Source organism: Pezoporus flaviventris, unplaced genomic scaffold (genome assembly GCF_033815535.1).
Source record: "Pezoporus flaviventris isolate CSIRO_AGI_PZ_B2104156 unplaced genomic scaffold, CSIRO_AGI_Pfla_v1 ptg000013l, whole genome shotgun sequence".
Lineage (NCBI taxonomy): Eukaryota > Metazoa > Chordata > Aves > Psittaciformes > Psittacidae > Pezoporus > Pezoporus flaviventris.
Genome location: NW_026892561.1, coordinates 17,271,262 through 17,288,408, shown reverse-complemented (window position 1 = coordinate 17,288,408; position 17,147 = coordinate 17,271,262). Strand labels below are relative to the sequence as shown.

General features: G+C 37.8%; 1 protein-coding gene across 2 annotated transcripts in view; it reads right to left on the bottom strand.

The window, feature by feature from the left end:
- KIFAP3 (kinesin associated protein 3) overlaps nt 1-17,147 on the bottom strand; it is a 70,101-nt gene that overhangs the window by 10,974 nt on the left and 41,980 nt on the right. For both annotated transcript variants that reach the window (XM_061451903.1, XM_061451902.1), the window contains exons 18-19: nt 11,568-11,757; nt 7,236-7,335 (exon numbers count right to left, since the gene is read on the bottom strand). In XM_061451903.1, coding sequence (XP_061307887.1) covers nt 7,236-7,335; nt 11,568-11,757 — 290 coding nt within the window. The remainder of the gene's footprint in view (nt 1-7,235; nt 7,336-11,567; nt 11,758-17,147) is intronic.

Sequence of the window (17,147 nt, the reverse complement as noted above, 5' to 3'; positions counted from 1 at the left end):
TTCCTGCTTCCTTCTTACTATATTTTAGTTGCAAGATCTTAATGCCAAGCACATGTACCACGTGAACACGGACTGATGAACTAAAAGAAACTTACCTGCCTGTTTCACACAAATAGTCAGTAAATGCTGTACTGTCCAAATGAGAAGCGTGCTTTATCCCTGTTATATCAAGCCATATAAAGCCATATTAGAAATTTAGGGGAATCCTGCTGACCATATTCAGTTTAACTTATTTAAAACTAAACATGTAGGCAGTTATAACAACAGAATATGATTTAAAAAGAAGATATGACTACTACCACTAACAAAATTTTTGTGAGATTAAAAAACAGAAAACAACCAACAACAACGACAACAACAAAAAAAAACACCCCACAAAACAAAGCTGAAAACCCCCATATTTGTGTCCAAGAACTTCATTGGTTCTGGGCTTCTCTTTAAGTCCTTTTCAAATTCGTTTCAGTGGGATTTACAATTTGCTAATACTGATGTGTGATAAGCTAATAAAACCTGCCTACAAGGTTATAGGCCCAATTTACCAATAAAACCTAATTTGATTCTCTTGGGAATTGCAAATTAAATACTGTCCAAATGGTAGAAGCTGAGTACAACTCTGCTGAACACACTGCAATGGCAAAAAGGTTTTGATGTTTTGTTTTAAAATAAAGTTTAAGTATGAAAAAGAAAAAAGGCACAGAACTGTAAGAAATATCACTATGGTAAAATGCTTAAAAGTGGAATCATAATAACTTGCACTTTATTAGCTTTTTTCTATTAGTTAAAATATTTTAGATTGACTATGTGTCCACCTCTTAGACAGGAAAGCATTATAGCCTTTATTCAAATAATGAGGAGAGAGATGTGGATACCTTCAAATCTACTGTAGCACAGACCCCACAAGATCATGTTTTTTTATCTAAGCAAATTTTCCCAAGAACCATTAAACAAAGTTTCTTCTACCACTGAAAGCTGTAAGGGTTGCCTGAGGCAGCTCACTTTTACTGTCTACTAATGTATTAGTTTTTCACTTTCAGAGATGGCCTTCAACATGGCACTTAACTGCTGAAAGGCTGGAAAGCGAATGTTCAAATTTCTAAATAAACTGTGCACATCACTGAAAATGTGACATGGATGAGAAATACTCCAGAACAGAGTCACCAACTCTTTCAGTCCTTACGAAGGTTCTTTATTTCAGCAATATATCCTGTATGGTTTAAAGACTAAAACAAGGAAGAGATTAAATCCTCAATGCTTGAGAAGTACAACATGTGACTGCTCTTAGCAAATATAATTGAAGATGAGGATCTACATGTAAGATAGCTACAAATGTTGATGTAGAATTTAAGTTACAGATATAACCATTTAAAAACATTTTGCTAAACATTCAAAAAGTGAGCATTTGCCAGTGCCTGATGCTGTTCCTGTACCTGACCTGAACAGAAGCTATTCAGCTGTAGCTCATGACTGGGAGTTCACATGACCTTGCAGGAGTCAACATGAATGGAAGGCTACAGACCTATGTCTTTCCCCTTGAAAATTCACATCTGATTTTCAACAGTGTACCCAAGCAAAAAAGTCTGCATATGACTATTCTCGCCATTGAATGTGGCCATTTAGCACAGGCAGATATTACATGTGGGTAATGTAACTAGAGATAAAGTAAGTCACAGTAACAGTCTTCCCTGTGCTCCCACCAGGACCTACAGACATGTATTACTGAAGCCCGCATCACCACAGCTTCTGTCGACCCAAGACACAACAGCTTTGTTATACACGCCTGTTCTTCCCAGAGACACACACAACTTAACAGAAGTCAATGCAGAGCAGCCCGCAAGGTGCTGGCTCCATATACTTAGTTCACAAAATATCGCAATGACCTTGCCATGGCAAAAAGAAGAAATGTAGCTACAGTTTTAGGCTGTAAATCCAGGCAAGAGGAAAGATGTTCCACCAAGGACAGTCACCCCATAAAACTGGTTTTGCTTGACATGCCAAACCTCACTGCTTCCTGGGAAGAAGTTTCAATCAGATCTATGTTGAGAGATGTGAGCACACACAGAGAAACGCCTTGTCTTAGTAAAAATGAAGACTGTGCAATGGCAGCTCTGCTACATCAGAGGTTCAAGGATTCTGTACAGGAGAAAACTTCCTCAGGATGAGGGAAATAAAAAATTTTGGCTAGCTCCAGCATTCCTAACTATTAAACTTTCTAAAGCTACAGACAAAGGACTTGGGAACTCTGATGAAGGTATGAACAAAAAATTAGCTTTTGCACTTAAAGTTTGTATCATTATCTAGTTATTGCCAGGAAAGGTTAAAAGTGGTCTGTTCCCCAAAGGGTAAAAAAAAAACTGTAGATATCTTTATTATAAGATATTTAGCCATCATTATTATGTTTGTAGTTTAAAGTAATTAGTCTCAAGAAGGTTATTAAAATTTGACAAATAGCAACAGATTCTTGAAGATGTCTTTAAGCTGGTCTTTATCCCTTGCAGCTCAGACACTAAGCTGTCATCACATCAGCCAAAGGTGAGGGACTTCTTGTTTGCTACAATCATAAAACTTTCACTCTCTATTAAGAGTTATCAGAACCAGAGCCTTGAATACAGATTTTAATAACAGATGAAAATTTCAAATCTATGCCTAATGTCCATCTGTTTCTCAAAGACAGTAAGATGATTCAAAGCTGGTAATCTAATCACAAAAGTCTTTTCATAGCCAATGAAAAAACCTGGATACAAGCTGTCAAAACAACCTCCTCAGCATGTATTTTCTGCTGAATGGAAAACATACCTTACAATCTGTTTGCATTCTGCTCCCAGTCTTTGAGGAAAACAAGAGATGCTGTTTATGTATTTTATCACTGCTTCTGTGTACATTATTCTGAAATAATTCTATTTATAGACATCATACACAGCAGTAAAATTCCAGTAAGAATATAGTTCAGAAATAAGAGCTGTAAACTAAAGCTTCAAAACACACAAACTAGCTTACAAGAAACAAAGCATTTTGATTTCTAATAATGTCTTCAGTCCCTAAAGTGAGGGTGGCAGCATTACAAAAATGGCAACTTTCCACATCTTTATTATGTGCTGCTTCTCCTTTATGCTGACAAGTACCAGAAACAGTTAACTCTGTTTCAGGATACATCCAGAATAGCAAACCTGCAAGCAAATGGCAAACTGAACTTAGGGGTAGATACTTTTACAATTGCATTCAAAGCTGTTGTGTACTTCATGATGCAGAAATCAGTAATGGAGAGTAACATTCTCAACTGTTGACAGTAGTCAGTCTCTAGGTTTCAAAGGAAAGTTCAAGAAACCCTGTGAAGGGAAGGCAATGTCTTTGAAAAATGCAGTCCTTAAGATACTCCACCTAACCTGCCATACGTAGAGATGTTCTTACTGCTAATACTATTACTCCATGTTTCCCTCTTAAAAAATAATGGGGGGGAAAAACCCCTCTGTGCTAACCCAGCAGGTGCCTATAAATACCTTAACTTTTTTAAAGTTATGTTTTGCTTGACTTCAAAAAAAAAAAAAAGGGCTTTCCTACCTGCCTGAGACTGTGCAGCAGATCTAGGTATGTAGGTCCAGTATCCCCTGGGACAGGGACTCCACAGGAGATGGTTCTGATACCCCTACTAGGTTACAGGAAAGTCAACCACTTCATCAGCTGCACATCTGGATAATGCCACTGCTCCAATTCTTCTGATTTTTCCTCAGTGTAACTTGGTGGAATTGTAATGGCAGAGGCTGTCCTACACCTCTGCTAAGAACTAGCATCCTACAACCAAGGAAGCACATGGTTCTCACTATCTGCTCAATGCAGTATAACTGGTATAACAACCTAATGTATGACAGCTGTTGTGGGCTGAGCTGCCTTAAACAAATATTATTAAGTATTGCTCACAGGGAAAATCTTCAAGGCAACTTGAGTTTGGTTGCAATCCTTGAAAACCTCTCCTCACAGACCATTTCTCTGGCTCCAAAAAAAACAGGGCCGGTGAGAAGAACACACTCAAGCCCTGGTAACACACTGGGGGCAGCAACACTTTCAACACTAGATCAGCTTCTCAGTGACATGCAGGCACTAAAAAGGTGAGTCTTTCTGTCTGACTTCTTAAGGCTTTCCCAGAGGCAAGGAGAAGTCCTGATTCAGTCTAAGCACATTGCAAGAATAGGAAATAACCTCAGAGACATTGAAGACTTAACATATCCTAAGTTTTCCTCATAGCAATGCAGAAAGGAGAAAAAAGGATTACTCAAAGTTGAGTAGCAAGAAGTCAGCTCATGACTGTCACCTACCTCAAACTTTACAGGGTGGTCTTAAATGAAAGAAGAGACTTCTTCAGAACTCACCTCATTGCTTAACAAACCACTTTTTCTATTACAGAATTAAAAAGCCTAATATAAAAGGCCAGGACCAGAAGACACAGGCACAACAAATAATTGTGTAACAAAAAAGTGTAACAAATGAAAACATCAGAAATATGTTCATTATTAGGTCATTTCTCTTTGAACTCACAAAAAAATGTTACTGTTAACTTGCTAGATGCCTATGCAAATCATAACTCAGCTTGCTTTAAAAAAGTTTTGGAAAACATTTCCAAACATTAATAATAGAAAAATGAACCATTTTTATAACAAAAATCTTGATTTATTAAAAGCTGGAACTGGTTAAAAATAAATCCTTGACATAAGGTTCTTGTTAGCTTTAAACTGTAAGCATAAAAATACCCTAGAATTATGTTTTGGTATGGATGAAATGTACACTATATAACACATAAAAAGAGCCTTGACTTGCTGCTATTATTTTTAATTAGGCTCTCTAGCACGTATGGTTTTACCTTCCAACACCAATTCAGATTGGGGGACTAGGGAAGGTCTGGCTCTTCAAACTCATGGGACTGGCAATTCCATGGCTCATGCCTTGGAGCACTAATGCATTTTACATTAGCTCTAAGCATCAGGAAATCCTGGCTTCTGGCGCCAAGAAGTTCAAAACGATAATGACACACATCTGAAAACTAGGATTCGCCATTTGACTGCCAGTATCTATTCTATCAAACAATTCAGTCCTGCTCTGTTACAAATAGGAGAGAACATTTGCAGCAGTCTACACTGTTTCCAATTAGACTGGGTGTCTGGACTGCAGATAAATCCACGGAGCAATCATATCAAAATAAGTTTTCCTAGAAAACAGAATTCTAGTGAGAAATCTGAATATTTACAGAGGCCATCTATCTTCAACAGGCAATTACCAAGTTAGTCATTACCTAAACTGCATTTTCTGTTTTCTTTCTCAAGGTGAGCTCCAAAATGCCTTGAGACATTGCAAGAAAATTCTACAAATACTTAATTTAACTAGGTATATAACAGATGTATTTTGCTACTAATTTTAGGTTGAATACAATCAGATTAAAAAAAATCTATTTACTAATGTAGCTCCCGGATAAAGGATTGCAACTTGAGGTACAGTGACCTACTTTAACCCAAGGACACTCAAGATATTTTTCTTCCCAGCTGAATGCTTTCTGGCAAAACAAAAGCATCTTGACTGGAGCCATACCTAAGTTTATCGGAAACAAAGGAGTCCACAAGCTTCACTCTACACACCTTTCCCCCCATCTCCAAGGGGGCATGAAGGCTGTTGGGACCACATACCCATACAGTATTCTGGTTGATACAGAAATCTGTCATCTCCTGGGTTTTGTGTCTATTTTAAAGTTTAAAATGGTAAATCATATAGTAAGACTCCAAGGGTAGCATATAGCTCATACTTCCCTCAGTTTCTCCTGGTGATGCCTGGATGCTCTGAAACAAAGGTTGTGCATTTGGAAGCTATCAGCTCCAGTATTCCTTTCCCAAATATAGGCTCAGTGCAAAGGATTACACACTAATCTGAACTTGATCTTTACTGATTATAAACACTTCCTTTTTCCAAGAGTATCTATTTCTCAAGTCCTCCTTTTTTTTCCTGATCTGAGCATTTTTGTTATTTTAATTTGTTGTTAAAAGTGTTATCACCATTCCACCCCTTGACAAATGTTCTGCTTTCTGGTGCATTACAGGTAAAATAAACAAGTGTAACCATCCACTGCCCTTTAACAACTACAAGAAGCAACAATAAAGGAGAAAAATCTTTTTTGCTTCAGCTGTACATCTGTGAATTAATCATATTTTACAAATGATGACTAAAGTTCCAAGTGGTGAAAATAACCTTCTTCTTTTGGAAAGAAACAACTTCAACCACGTGGCTGGGCAAGTCCAGACAGCATCCTGTTGAAGTGAATTCTGTATCACTACTGTAAAGCGTTTTAAATATTTCATACTGAGTGCGCATAAAAGGCACTTCCTAAACGCAACAGGGATCTATGAAGATTCCATTCTTTCAGATAAGTCTTCTCTATTTAGAATCTGTGGGAGAGGTCTACTTAGAAATTCAAACTGCAACAGCTTGTTAACATTCAGAGAAGGAGAGGTTATTGATCAAAGGCGGAATTCAGAGAAACATTTCCCACAAGTCAAGTCCACATCTTCTGCTCATCTAGCAAATTTTCAGAGTAAGTGCCCTCAATAATCTAAATGAGAATACCTCGGGAAAACTTGGGTTAAGTGAAAAACAAACAAAGAAACAAACCAAAACCCAAACCAGAACCAAACCAACAAACAAACCCAAAAACCTCCACAAAACCCAAAACACCAAAACAGACAAAACACCAAAACCCAACATGCACACACACACACAAAACAACCTCCAAAGAAAACAAAGCCAAAACAAACAAAAAACCCAACCAAACTCCCCAACCTAAGCAAAAAACAAACCCCACACAAATAGTTTTTGCAGCTAAACAAAGCTTATTTTTAACGATTTAAGAATGTTGGAAACTAGTCTCCTAGGTAATCAGCATCTCAAGCTTCTTGTTAGATATTTCCAAATAATAATGTCTAAATAGTATTTGAGCAATTGCCATAACAGGTAAATAACTGTATGCTCTAGTTTTACTTTTCTATTGTACAGCTAAGGTCCTTTCCAACCTTGGCTACTCTATGATTTTATGATTCTATTACAATATGTGTGTTAACATGCTAAAAAGAAGCATGTAATTCAGACAGCTTCTTCTTCGGTGTAAACCATTCCCTCTGCTATGAGGGCAAAACAAATGAAGCCCTGTGAAGCAATCTGAATAGCCATTGTTAGATTCTATGCATTCTCTAAGAAGATCAATTTACCTGCTAGAGAAAGGATGCTGCCCAGTGAGGTCTCCATTCTGAAGATGGTAATCACTGAAGAAATCTGGACTCACTGCTCCATCAGGGGCTATTAAGCCATCTATAAAACCAAGAAAGATACAGTGACTGTATGAAGCAGCAGGACTTCAGGGCAAGCAGGTAATACAATCTGTGCTTGTCTTAGGATTTCATTAGCAACTTGCAATATTTCTTGGAGGAATTTAAAGCAACAAAAATACTGAAAAACAGCAACTTCAATTCCAAGAAACCTTACTTGGACTTCAGGTAGCTCAGCCCATTGCTCTGAAGACAAGCTGTATTTAAGAAATACTCTCTTACCCCTTCTTCCTTAGGCCTGTAAAAGTTATATTGAGACCAAACTTGTCTACCTCATCATGAAAGTGAGCCCAGAGAAGAAGTAATGAGAAGGGTCAAATATTAATCTTGGCCAGCAACAAAAAAGCACAAAAGCAGCAAAGGTCTTACTTGCTCAGACTCTATCCTTTACCACTGTACCTCTCAAAACTAATCAAGAAAAAAAGGAAAAGCTTCAAAAACTTCAAATCTATTTTTTTCACTCCCCATATTTTAATGTCTTCTAGCTATTTCCTAAAGGGTGGTCTTTTCACATGATATCCTCTCATGAACATAGATTAAAGGGTGGGTTTTTTTGCTTCTTGCATATTAAAGCACTAGCATAAGAAGATGCAGTAAATCCACTAGTATTCCTTGAAGGCTTCACAGTGTCTGCTTGCTTTAGAAGAAAGAAAATCAGGGGTTAATGTTTCCCCTCTGTTATATCAGTGTAAATCCACAGTGCCTTTGAAGTAAAGACAGTGAACTGACCCCAACTGAATGAGAGCCCAGCTTAACTCTTTCTTGTTACCATTCACAAAACATTTCTTGTTAATATTAAGGACAGAGTTCTTACTTGGTAATTAGCAATAGGCACTAATCAGATAGTGACTTATTTCATCAAAACTGACCCTACATCAGTTTGTCTCCATAACTGTATGAAAACAATCCCAGATTTGTAGTACAGAAAACAGCAGAAACAGGTACATTCAGACTGATATTTTAATAGTTCAACAGAAAAGAGAGATATTCCTGATGACTAGGAAGTTACAAATGCCTTTCCACTCTAAAGAGAGATAAGATCCAAGGAGTCACAGGCCACTTAGCTTAACCTCTGTGGTTTTGAAACTACTAAAACTGCCTGTGCAGGAAGCAGTGGAAAGTTACTTACAGACACAAGGGCTTAAAGATGACAACTCAGGCATTCAAACAAATCTCCCAGTGCTTTATGAATTTACCTGATGTTTTTTGAAGATAATACAGTGACAAATGATAAAAGGAATAGAATTGACACATCTAGATCTCTAACAGACATTTGATGAGGTGCTACAGTGATTCATTTAGAAGATAATACCTCATGGGAAAGTGACTGAATACAATGCAACAGATTGTAAATGAAAAACGCTAGCCATGATCAGACTACATTTTAGCAGCATAAGATAGCTGTACATGGATATATTCTAATTGTATACATGTGTATACAGTACGTAGAAGAGTATTATTTGACAAGCAAGTAATCTGACACAGACAGTCATTACTGTCTTTCAGCATATTCACCAAGACATGAGTGCCCTGTGATATCATATGGATGTAAAATGACCAAAAATGAGGAAAGTTGAAATGGCTATTATTAACACTTGTGCCAAGTTTTCCTTACTCACCACCTATGCTGTATTTTTCACAGAAAATAAATAAGGGAGAACATTAGCACTTACATACCTGCAGCACTTCAGATCAAAACCAATCAATTTAAGCGACTATGTATTTTAAACAGTCAGGTTTGGTTACGACCTATCTGAAAGCAGAGAGACCTTAAAATAACATTTATCTTTATATTAATAAAGAAAGCACTACATTTTAACTTTAAGGCTAGAAGTACCACTACTTAAAGTGTCTTCAATCAAGACTGCTAACATTCAAACCATAATACTCAAGAGTTATAGTTCACAGGAATTTATAGAAAAATGAAAGCACATGGATAGCAACAGCTGCATAATATGATTATACAGTTAAAGGACATCTGTTGTTATGTACATTTCAACATAAATTAGGGTTATGTACTTTCAGAGCAAGAGAGACATTGAGTTTATGAAGGTGACTTCAGAGATCCTACAGAGATTTTCATGTAAGTTCAAGTTACTGTGCAAGAGAGATGTTGGCATATCACGGCAATAAGGATCATCTTGCCATCCATCAGTGAACTCAAGAACTTTTATGGCTAAGGGAGGACTTGTACTGAGCATCAACCATCAGTGCAGGTCATTTCTAAAATCAAACTGAAACACAGTGTTTAATTTCTGACTGCACAAAGATTTGTATTTCTGCTATTTTTTGACTAAGTCATGCTCTGTCCTTCAGACACCCAAATGCCTACTCCAATTGGTACAATTGCAGCCTTTTCAAAAGAATATTATGTCTCAAAAGTATAAATCTAGTAGACTTAAGAAGCACGCCATTGCTGGCACTTGTTGGAAGGAACCCAAGAAGTGAATCTGTATTTTTAATATAACCATCTACTCTTACACCTTTAAAAACAAAAGCACTTTTCAAACATCAACAGAACATATCATTGGAAATCTGCCTCTCCTTCTCAGTCAAATATCAATTCCAGTAGGAAAATCTTTGTTCAGATAATGTTAAGCTTGTAACATAAATGATTAAAAGCCAGGAAATTCAGTGTTAGTGGTGCCACTCTGTTTAGCTCACACTCTTGGGAAGAGAAATGGCTCTATGAAATAAGCAAAAGTTTATTATTAATACCTGTAAAGGGGAGACTACAACAGGCATGCTGCACATATTTAACTTTGGAAGCCCAAAGCAGACTTGATGTAACAAAAGTACTGTATAACACATGGCTCACACTGGTAACCTTGTAGGTCTAGTAGAGCAAGATAAAGCTACAGGATTCAAAAAGTAAAAACACACCACTAAAAGGACAGGTTGCTTTGGCTGCATATATAATCAAAAGTAGAAGAAAAAAAAATCCTTAAAATCTGGTACTCTTTCAGAATAATTTTTTAAACAGTTCTGAGATCTTGCACAACTATTTTCTCACAGCAACTGCAAAGAAAGCTTATGGGGTTTAGTGGTTTTGTTTTTGTTATTACTATTCCTGCAAATTCATCGTCGAGTGAGAGAGTTCTGTGACTCATGCATCATAGCAAAGGACTGGACACTTATATGGAAAATAAAAAACCCCACAGACTCAAACCGGCAATTAAATAAAAAATAAATCCATGAGCACACAGTCATCCAGGACTTTGAAAAGGATATAACCACAAATCCGAGAGCAAAGCCAACTCTGAGTTATGAAAAGTTATGAAGATATTTATCCGGTGGGCAAATTATTTCATGACTGTCTCCAGCAGAACTTTTTGAACCTTTTTCTGAAACAGTTGGCAATATTGGACTAGACACATCACTGTCTTAATCCAGTATGGCAATTTCTATTTTCTTAGTAACCATAAAATCTTTACAGAAAGAGAGAGATTCCACTTCAGATCTCCCACAACTGTGTCATTATGAGCTACTGTGCATGTGTTTGGGTTCATCTCAAATAAGAACATGACTACCCTTAAGAATTTTTTTTTAAACAAACGTCTTCAAATTATCAAGTAATAAAACATTTTCATATGAAGAACTGAAAAATAAAAGTATTTACAGAAGAGATTCACACACTTCCCTCCCTATAAAAGACAGCAAAAATCACACAAACAGGTTAGCTGAAAGTCACACAATGATTGCCTCTGCTAAGGAATCTACAGGTTTGATGTAGCTCAGCTGAAGTCTTTCATCAAGATCTGCAATACAAAAATCCATCACAGGACTAGTACAAAAGGCAAAACAAATTTCAGCATCAAATCCCATAGCTGTGAATTTAACAGGGATGAAAAAAAGGTTTGTGTTTGCAAAGCAAAGAAGCTATGCACACAAGAAATAGGTATGAAGAACAAGGCTGGGCCACCTTTATTCAGATCAGTCATCACAGTCCATTACCTCTCAGACAGGTCTACTCATATTTCTGAAGACCTGTAGCACTTCATAAGATGACAGATATACAGTACTCAATCCATCATTAACATCCTAACAAGGCCACGTCCATCTCTGGCTAGTGTGCATCAATGCTCCTCCCAGTGACACAGGCGGGCAACTGTCCAACTGGTTTGAGTCAGCAAGTTCTCCCCACAGCCCCAGATCAAGCTCCTGTTCCACAGAAGTAGCAATCCCAGTCCTGAATACTAATATATGCAGCCTTACCTGCATTGTAGTAGAGGTCAGGTCTTTCCAGAATATCCCCTTCATGGATGTAGGGCTCAATACGATCATCACCATACAGATACTGCTCACTGTCATCCATCTGCCGACTCTCCACCATCTCCAGCCACTGAGAGTTGTGCCATCGAAATTTCTCGCTCTGTATTTTTTTAGCCCATTCCTCATCGTATTCCTGTTAAAAATCACCACACAGTATTTTAGGATGGGGGACAGACAAATCTGTTTGATTTAATGGGAAATAGCAGAGGAATTTAATGTCAGTAAAAGATGTCAGTTTCAGGGCTCAGTGACTTAAATCCTCTATTCAGTTTGCAGAGCTCTTTTAGCGAAAAAAAGAGAATGATTTTGCAAGCACTAGGCATTATCCTGGTTTTGTACACGCAGCAGTACAATCTTCCCTTCTTGGTTTGTAACTTTACACCATCCAGAAAAAATATCCTACTTTGAGCAGGGAAGCTCCATCATCACAGTCTTGTCATTTGGTCTATCAAGAAGAGCCAATTACTGCCAATTTTCAATTTTTTAGTACTTAATTACTAACACTGGCAAAATACCTCATTAAGGGAATGTTCATTAGGACAACCAGTTACTAGAAAATACAACAAGGGTTCTGATAAAACCCATGACTTTGTATCGTGTTTCATGAGGTCCAGTAAGACGGGAATTAATTTTCAACTTCTTGTCAAATTTTATAATGGATTTTTATGATTAATATTAAATACAAAAATGGTGCACAACATTTGTAATAAAGAGGATGTAGGAACCCAAGATACAACACTAAAATCTGAAAGCAGCTTCCCCAGAAAGCTGAGGACAACAGGACACAGGATCCAACCACTATGGAAACAAAACATAGGCATGAAATTTCAATCTGGATTACAGCCTAACTGCACTCAAGCGATGTGATATTCAATATAGAGAGGCACCATAAGGAAGTGACATAGCCTCTGGACACTGCAATCAGCTGTTTAGAAGACTCTTCTAAAACAGACCAGACTATGTGGGCTGTTGATTACCACTGAGGGAACACAAAACTGTGGATAATACTAAGTTTCTCAATATTACTGGAAAAATAGGCCACAGCTAACGATAGGAAACTCATCAACATGAAATCTGCAGATGGAATTAATTTGGGAAGATTCACAAATAATGCACCATGAGTAGTAATTTTTTAATCAAAGGATTGTGAACAGGAACAAGGTTCATAACCACAGAGTTTCTAATTGTAGGAAGAAATGTTCTTGTGAAACAGGTCTCACTTTGCTGTCTTACAGCTAAACTACAAAGGAGAGAAAAACTGAAAACCATTTAACTCTCACATTGATTAATACCTGATCTAGACAGACTTTCCCTGGAGATATAGCTGGAATAGTTGAAAGATTTTAAAATCTGTTTTATTTAGCCCTGAAGGGGATGAAAAACATTCACACAATTAGCGACAATGCCCTGGCTTAGGAAGTGGTAATTTCTTGAACAGCTCCAGCTAGACATGCAAAAGTAGATGTGTCTATTACTGGAAGTCAAAAAATAGCAGTGAAGACAGAATAACTAGGCTAAGCAGCTCAGGTTAAACTTCCAAAACCCCTACAGACTGAACTTGAGTTTTTAAACTGACTTAGTATTCAACCTACCTTGTCTTTACTGCTTCTAGCCTGGCACAGGTAAAACACTCTCTACCTTGTGCATTTTCCACCCTTCTGACTGGCTGACAACACAATAACCAGCTGGCCCTGTCATTCTGGCAGAAGGTGCTCTGACATTCCTAATGAGTATCTAGAGCATCCAAAATTTCATGGGATGTCAAGTCATGCCATGCAACCACAAACCTTTATCTTATGGTAGTAGGTTTTAAAACTGTTTTATTTGAGGAAATAGCAAGTTTGTTCCTCTTGGCTTACAGCAGAATGTAAGCTCCCTTTTGCTGGGACATCCATGCAAATACCTGTAGATGTGGGGCTCTTCTTAGTCTGCAGCACTGTTCTAAATTTCTCCAATGACACCTCTGATCCACACCGATTACTAGACCCTTCTAACTCCCCTCTGCACCATCCTGGCATGCAAGCAGTCCTGTCCAAAAACCTGCCCTTCTGCATAACTTCCATACAAAGAGCAAGTATCACCTGTGGGATCCATAGATATTTGCACTGCCTAGTGAGCTCAACTAAAATTCCAGATTTCTGTCAGTAATGCAGCAGCCTTAGGGAGAGACAGAAAAACAAACAAAACTCCCAAAACATCACACACACCCCTATGCCTTATACCGTTTGGTAAAAGAACATCTCATGCTATTTCTGCCTCTTGATCTTTCCTTCCCCCACTTTCACTCTTGATTAAAAGGAAAGGCTAGAAGCAATAGTGCAAAACAAGAATTGCCCTGGAAAAAGCAAGCTCATCACTGAGATTTATAAAATGACCCATAAAAACAACCCATGACTTTCAATGATGACATCTGACTAGCATCTTGGAAGCATCTCCTTTGCTGCATCTGCCAGAGCTAAACTGTTGGCTATTATGTCAGCCTCCAGCAGCTGTGAATTACTTACAACCTTTAGAGAAATACCTTGTAATTGCCAGAAATCATACTGCAGTCTTAAGAAAACTATTCCCAGAAATCACGGTTGTAAAGAAGTGGGGGGAAATACACAAATTTAACAAAGAGCAAATTACACTAATCTGTGGGAAAGCTGAATCCTGTTTACCTTTAAAAGTTCTCAAAAAGCCATCAGCTAATTTACCTAATTCATATAAACCATGAATGCACTTTGAAAACATGCTGATCTACCCAAAGTTTCAACCAAAATGAATCCTGCTTGCCCAACATCATTGTTCCACCCTACTCCACTGTCTGAACATGCTGAATGTCTGTCACAAATATATATCAACTCTCTCTGTACCATCATAAATAAAAAAAGAGGGGAAAAAAAAAAAGGAACAACCACTCCCCCCCCCCCCCAAAAAAGTTAAAAAAAAACAGTTAAAATTTCTCAGATGCTGACTTTTTCTTCAGACGACGACAACAGGGCAGAATATTTGTGTATTCTACATTTCCCATCCTATATTAAGAGGCTTAAAACTCCCAGGTATTTTACCTCAATCATTCATCTAAATTTTGGAAAATAGGCTTATTGACCGAATGGTAAATTAGCAGCTGTAAGATTGAACATATCTGCAGGTTACTTAAAAATCACAAGTTACCTGTCAAGCAGTGGTTACTTTGTACCTTGCATTTCATTATGAATAAGTAACAAGAAAAAAGAAGCGACAGCACCAGAATCAGATCAGTGATCAGTTTTGCCAATAGTTTCATTCTGGCAGCAATCCTAGAAAAGGATGATTTGCAATCATCTAGAACAACTTATATAACCTCAGCACAAACAAGTTAATTTCAGTACTGCTAGATCAGGAATACATCTGTACATTTTCCACAGAAATGTGGAGAAACACCACTGGATAAATGATTAATGGAATAACATCAGAATGGAAGAAAAGCTGTAAATGCAGGAACACATCCAAATGTACAAAGAAGCCAAATTAAAGCAGTTTAGAGCAAAACAATTCCGTAAAACACAGCAAGTCTTCCAGTAATTATATTTTGAGCTATTAAAAGTGGTTTGTTTATTTTAAACATATGAAGGACACCTTTTTTGTTATGGAATTACTGCAAATTAAAACAGAAAACTAAATATCACAGAGATACAAACATAGCTTTGTGCTCTTCAGTCCTTTTAGATGTTGAGCTACTAAAAAAAGCAGTGTTTGGGGCAACAAGAAGGTGATAAAAGGAATGTGCCTATTCTCTAACCCCATGTTCCCCCCAACACTGCATGTTCAGAAACATAAAAGGAGGAATCTTGAAGGTTGATTTTATTCTCTTTGGAGCTCCCTGACATCACTGTTTTTAACATTCGGTTTCCATAAATCCAAAAATGTCATAGAAGATGTATGGTCCGACTTCGCGAGGAATGTGCCATCCTTTTTGAAGTTCTGCTTCCAACTTTGTTTACTACTGAACCATTGAAATATTATGAAGCGTTAACTGGCCTATTATCAGAGCATGTCTGTTCCCTATCAGGGGTCCCCTTTGTCACTGGCTTCCGTCACACCTTGTATCTGATTAACACACTATAGGATAACATAGAGCTACACAGATCTGCTTTGTGTTCTCTCACAGCTGATGAAAAACAGATTTTCCTTTTCACTTTAATGTGGTTGCCCTTTAATTGGGTCTGTAATAGGGTTCATTTGAAGTGATTCCTCATACTAAACTAAAGCTGCTATACAGTAAAGAGAATGTTCATTGTGTTCAAGGCTGTACTTGGTTATGTGTTACATTCTTCATTATTTAGCCATCCCTAAAACATACAATTTACATGAAAGGTTAAATTAAAAATTTATTAAGAAAGATTTATCTTGTCTGGCTATCCAAAAGGGAGGCATGCCATTTGAACTATATGCCTCTATAAACCAAGGAGAGAAACAGATGTTATGGATCACCTTCTGCAGGTGTATACAACACCTACCTTAGTGTAAGCACCACCAGGGGGCAATTCATTCAGAGACCAAAAAAAACTTCTAACACCTGTGCAATCCAGAGTCACTTCTTCACAATCAGGTTCATACTAAGTGTATTATGATGGGAAGCAAACAGAAACCTGTGATATGAAACTTAAGTAAGGCAGAAAAAAAGAGTAAACATGGCCCCTAAATTTAGGTGCCTGCCTAACATGCATGCCATCCACAGGGTTCCTATATTGTCAACAGCTGAATAGAGAAACTTTTTTTTTGCTTTGCAGGAGCACATGGTATCTATCTCATTGGCAAGTTGTTGTGAAAGTTAATGGAGATCAGTGGTTTAGCTCACCTTCCTACTCTTACAACTCCAAAGAGCAAGCACCAATGCTAGAAGGAAATCTCTCCAAGATCGGTTTTGTCTTCTCATAACCCTATTAGGAAAAGCCTGCCCGGTCTAATGCTTCCTCCAGTGTGGTTATTCTTCTCATGCTGGTACAGCCTTTCCTGCTGGGTGCGTGCTCTTTGCCACAAAAAGCTACCAGCACCAAAGTAAACTGATTGCAAATTTAACAATGCAGAAGCTGATCAGTGAAAACATACGTCTGCAGTTCAGGCTGCAGGCCCACACCCTAGCTGCTATTCTGCTCACATCTCTGTATTCATGATTGTTAGGGGATAACAGGGGAACAAGAGACACTACCAAATGGGAGAGCCTTGAGAAGTGAAGGGAGAATCTGTTTTCCTGGAGTGATTACAGCACTCTTCATGGGAAGAGGACACCAAGCTGGAGTCAAAGGTTATCTATTTTAAGAGTATGCTGCCTATTCAAATAAAGCACACACCAAATCCCTGTGGTCTTTCTTAATTCTAAGAGAGCTGGCCAACATCTTGCACAGCTGACCCTAAATCCCAGAGTACCGAGAGTTCACAGCACATTCTGGCCTCTTATGCGACATTCCAGCATTCCCAGTATGAAGGATTTGTGTCAGGGCATTTAGCTAATAGGGAAAGATGCAAACTGTTCATTAATACAGCTCTGCATATGAGGCA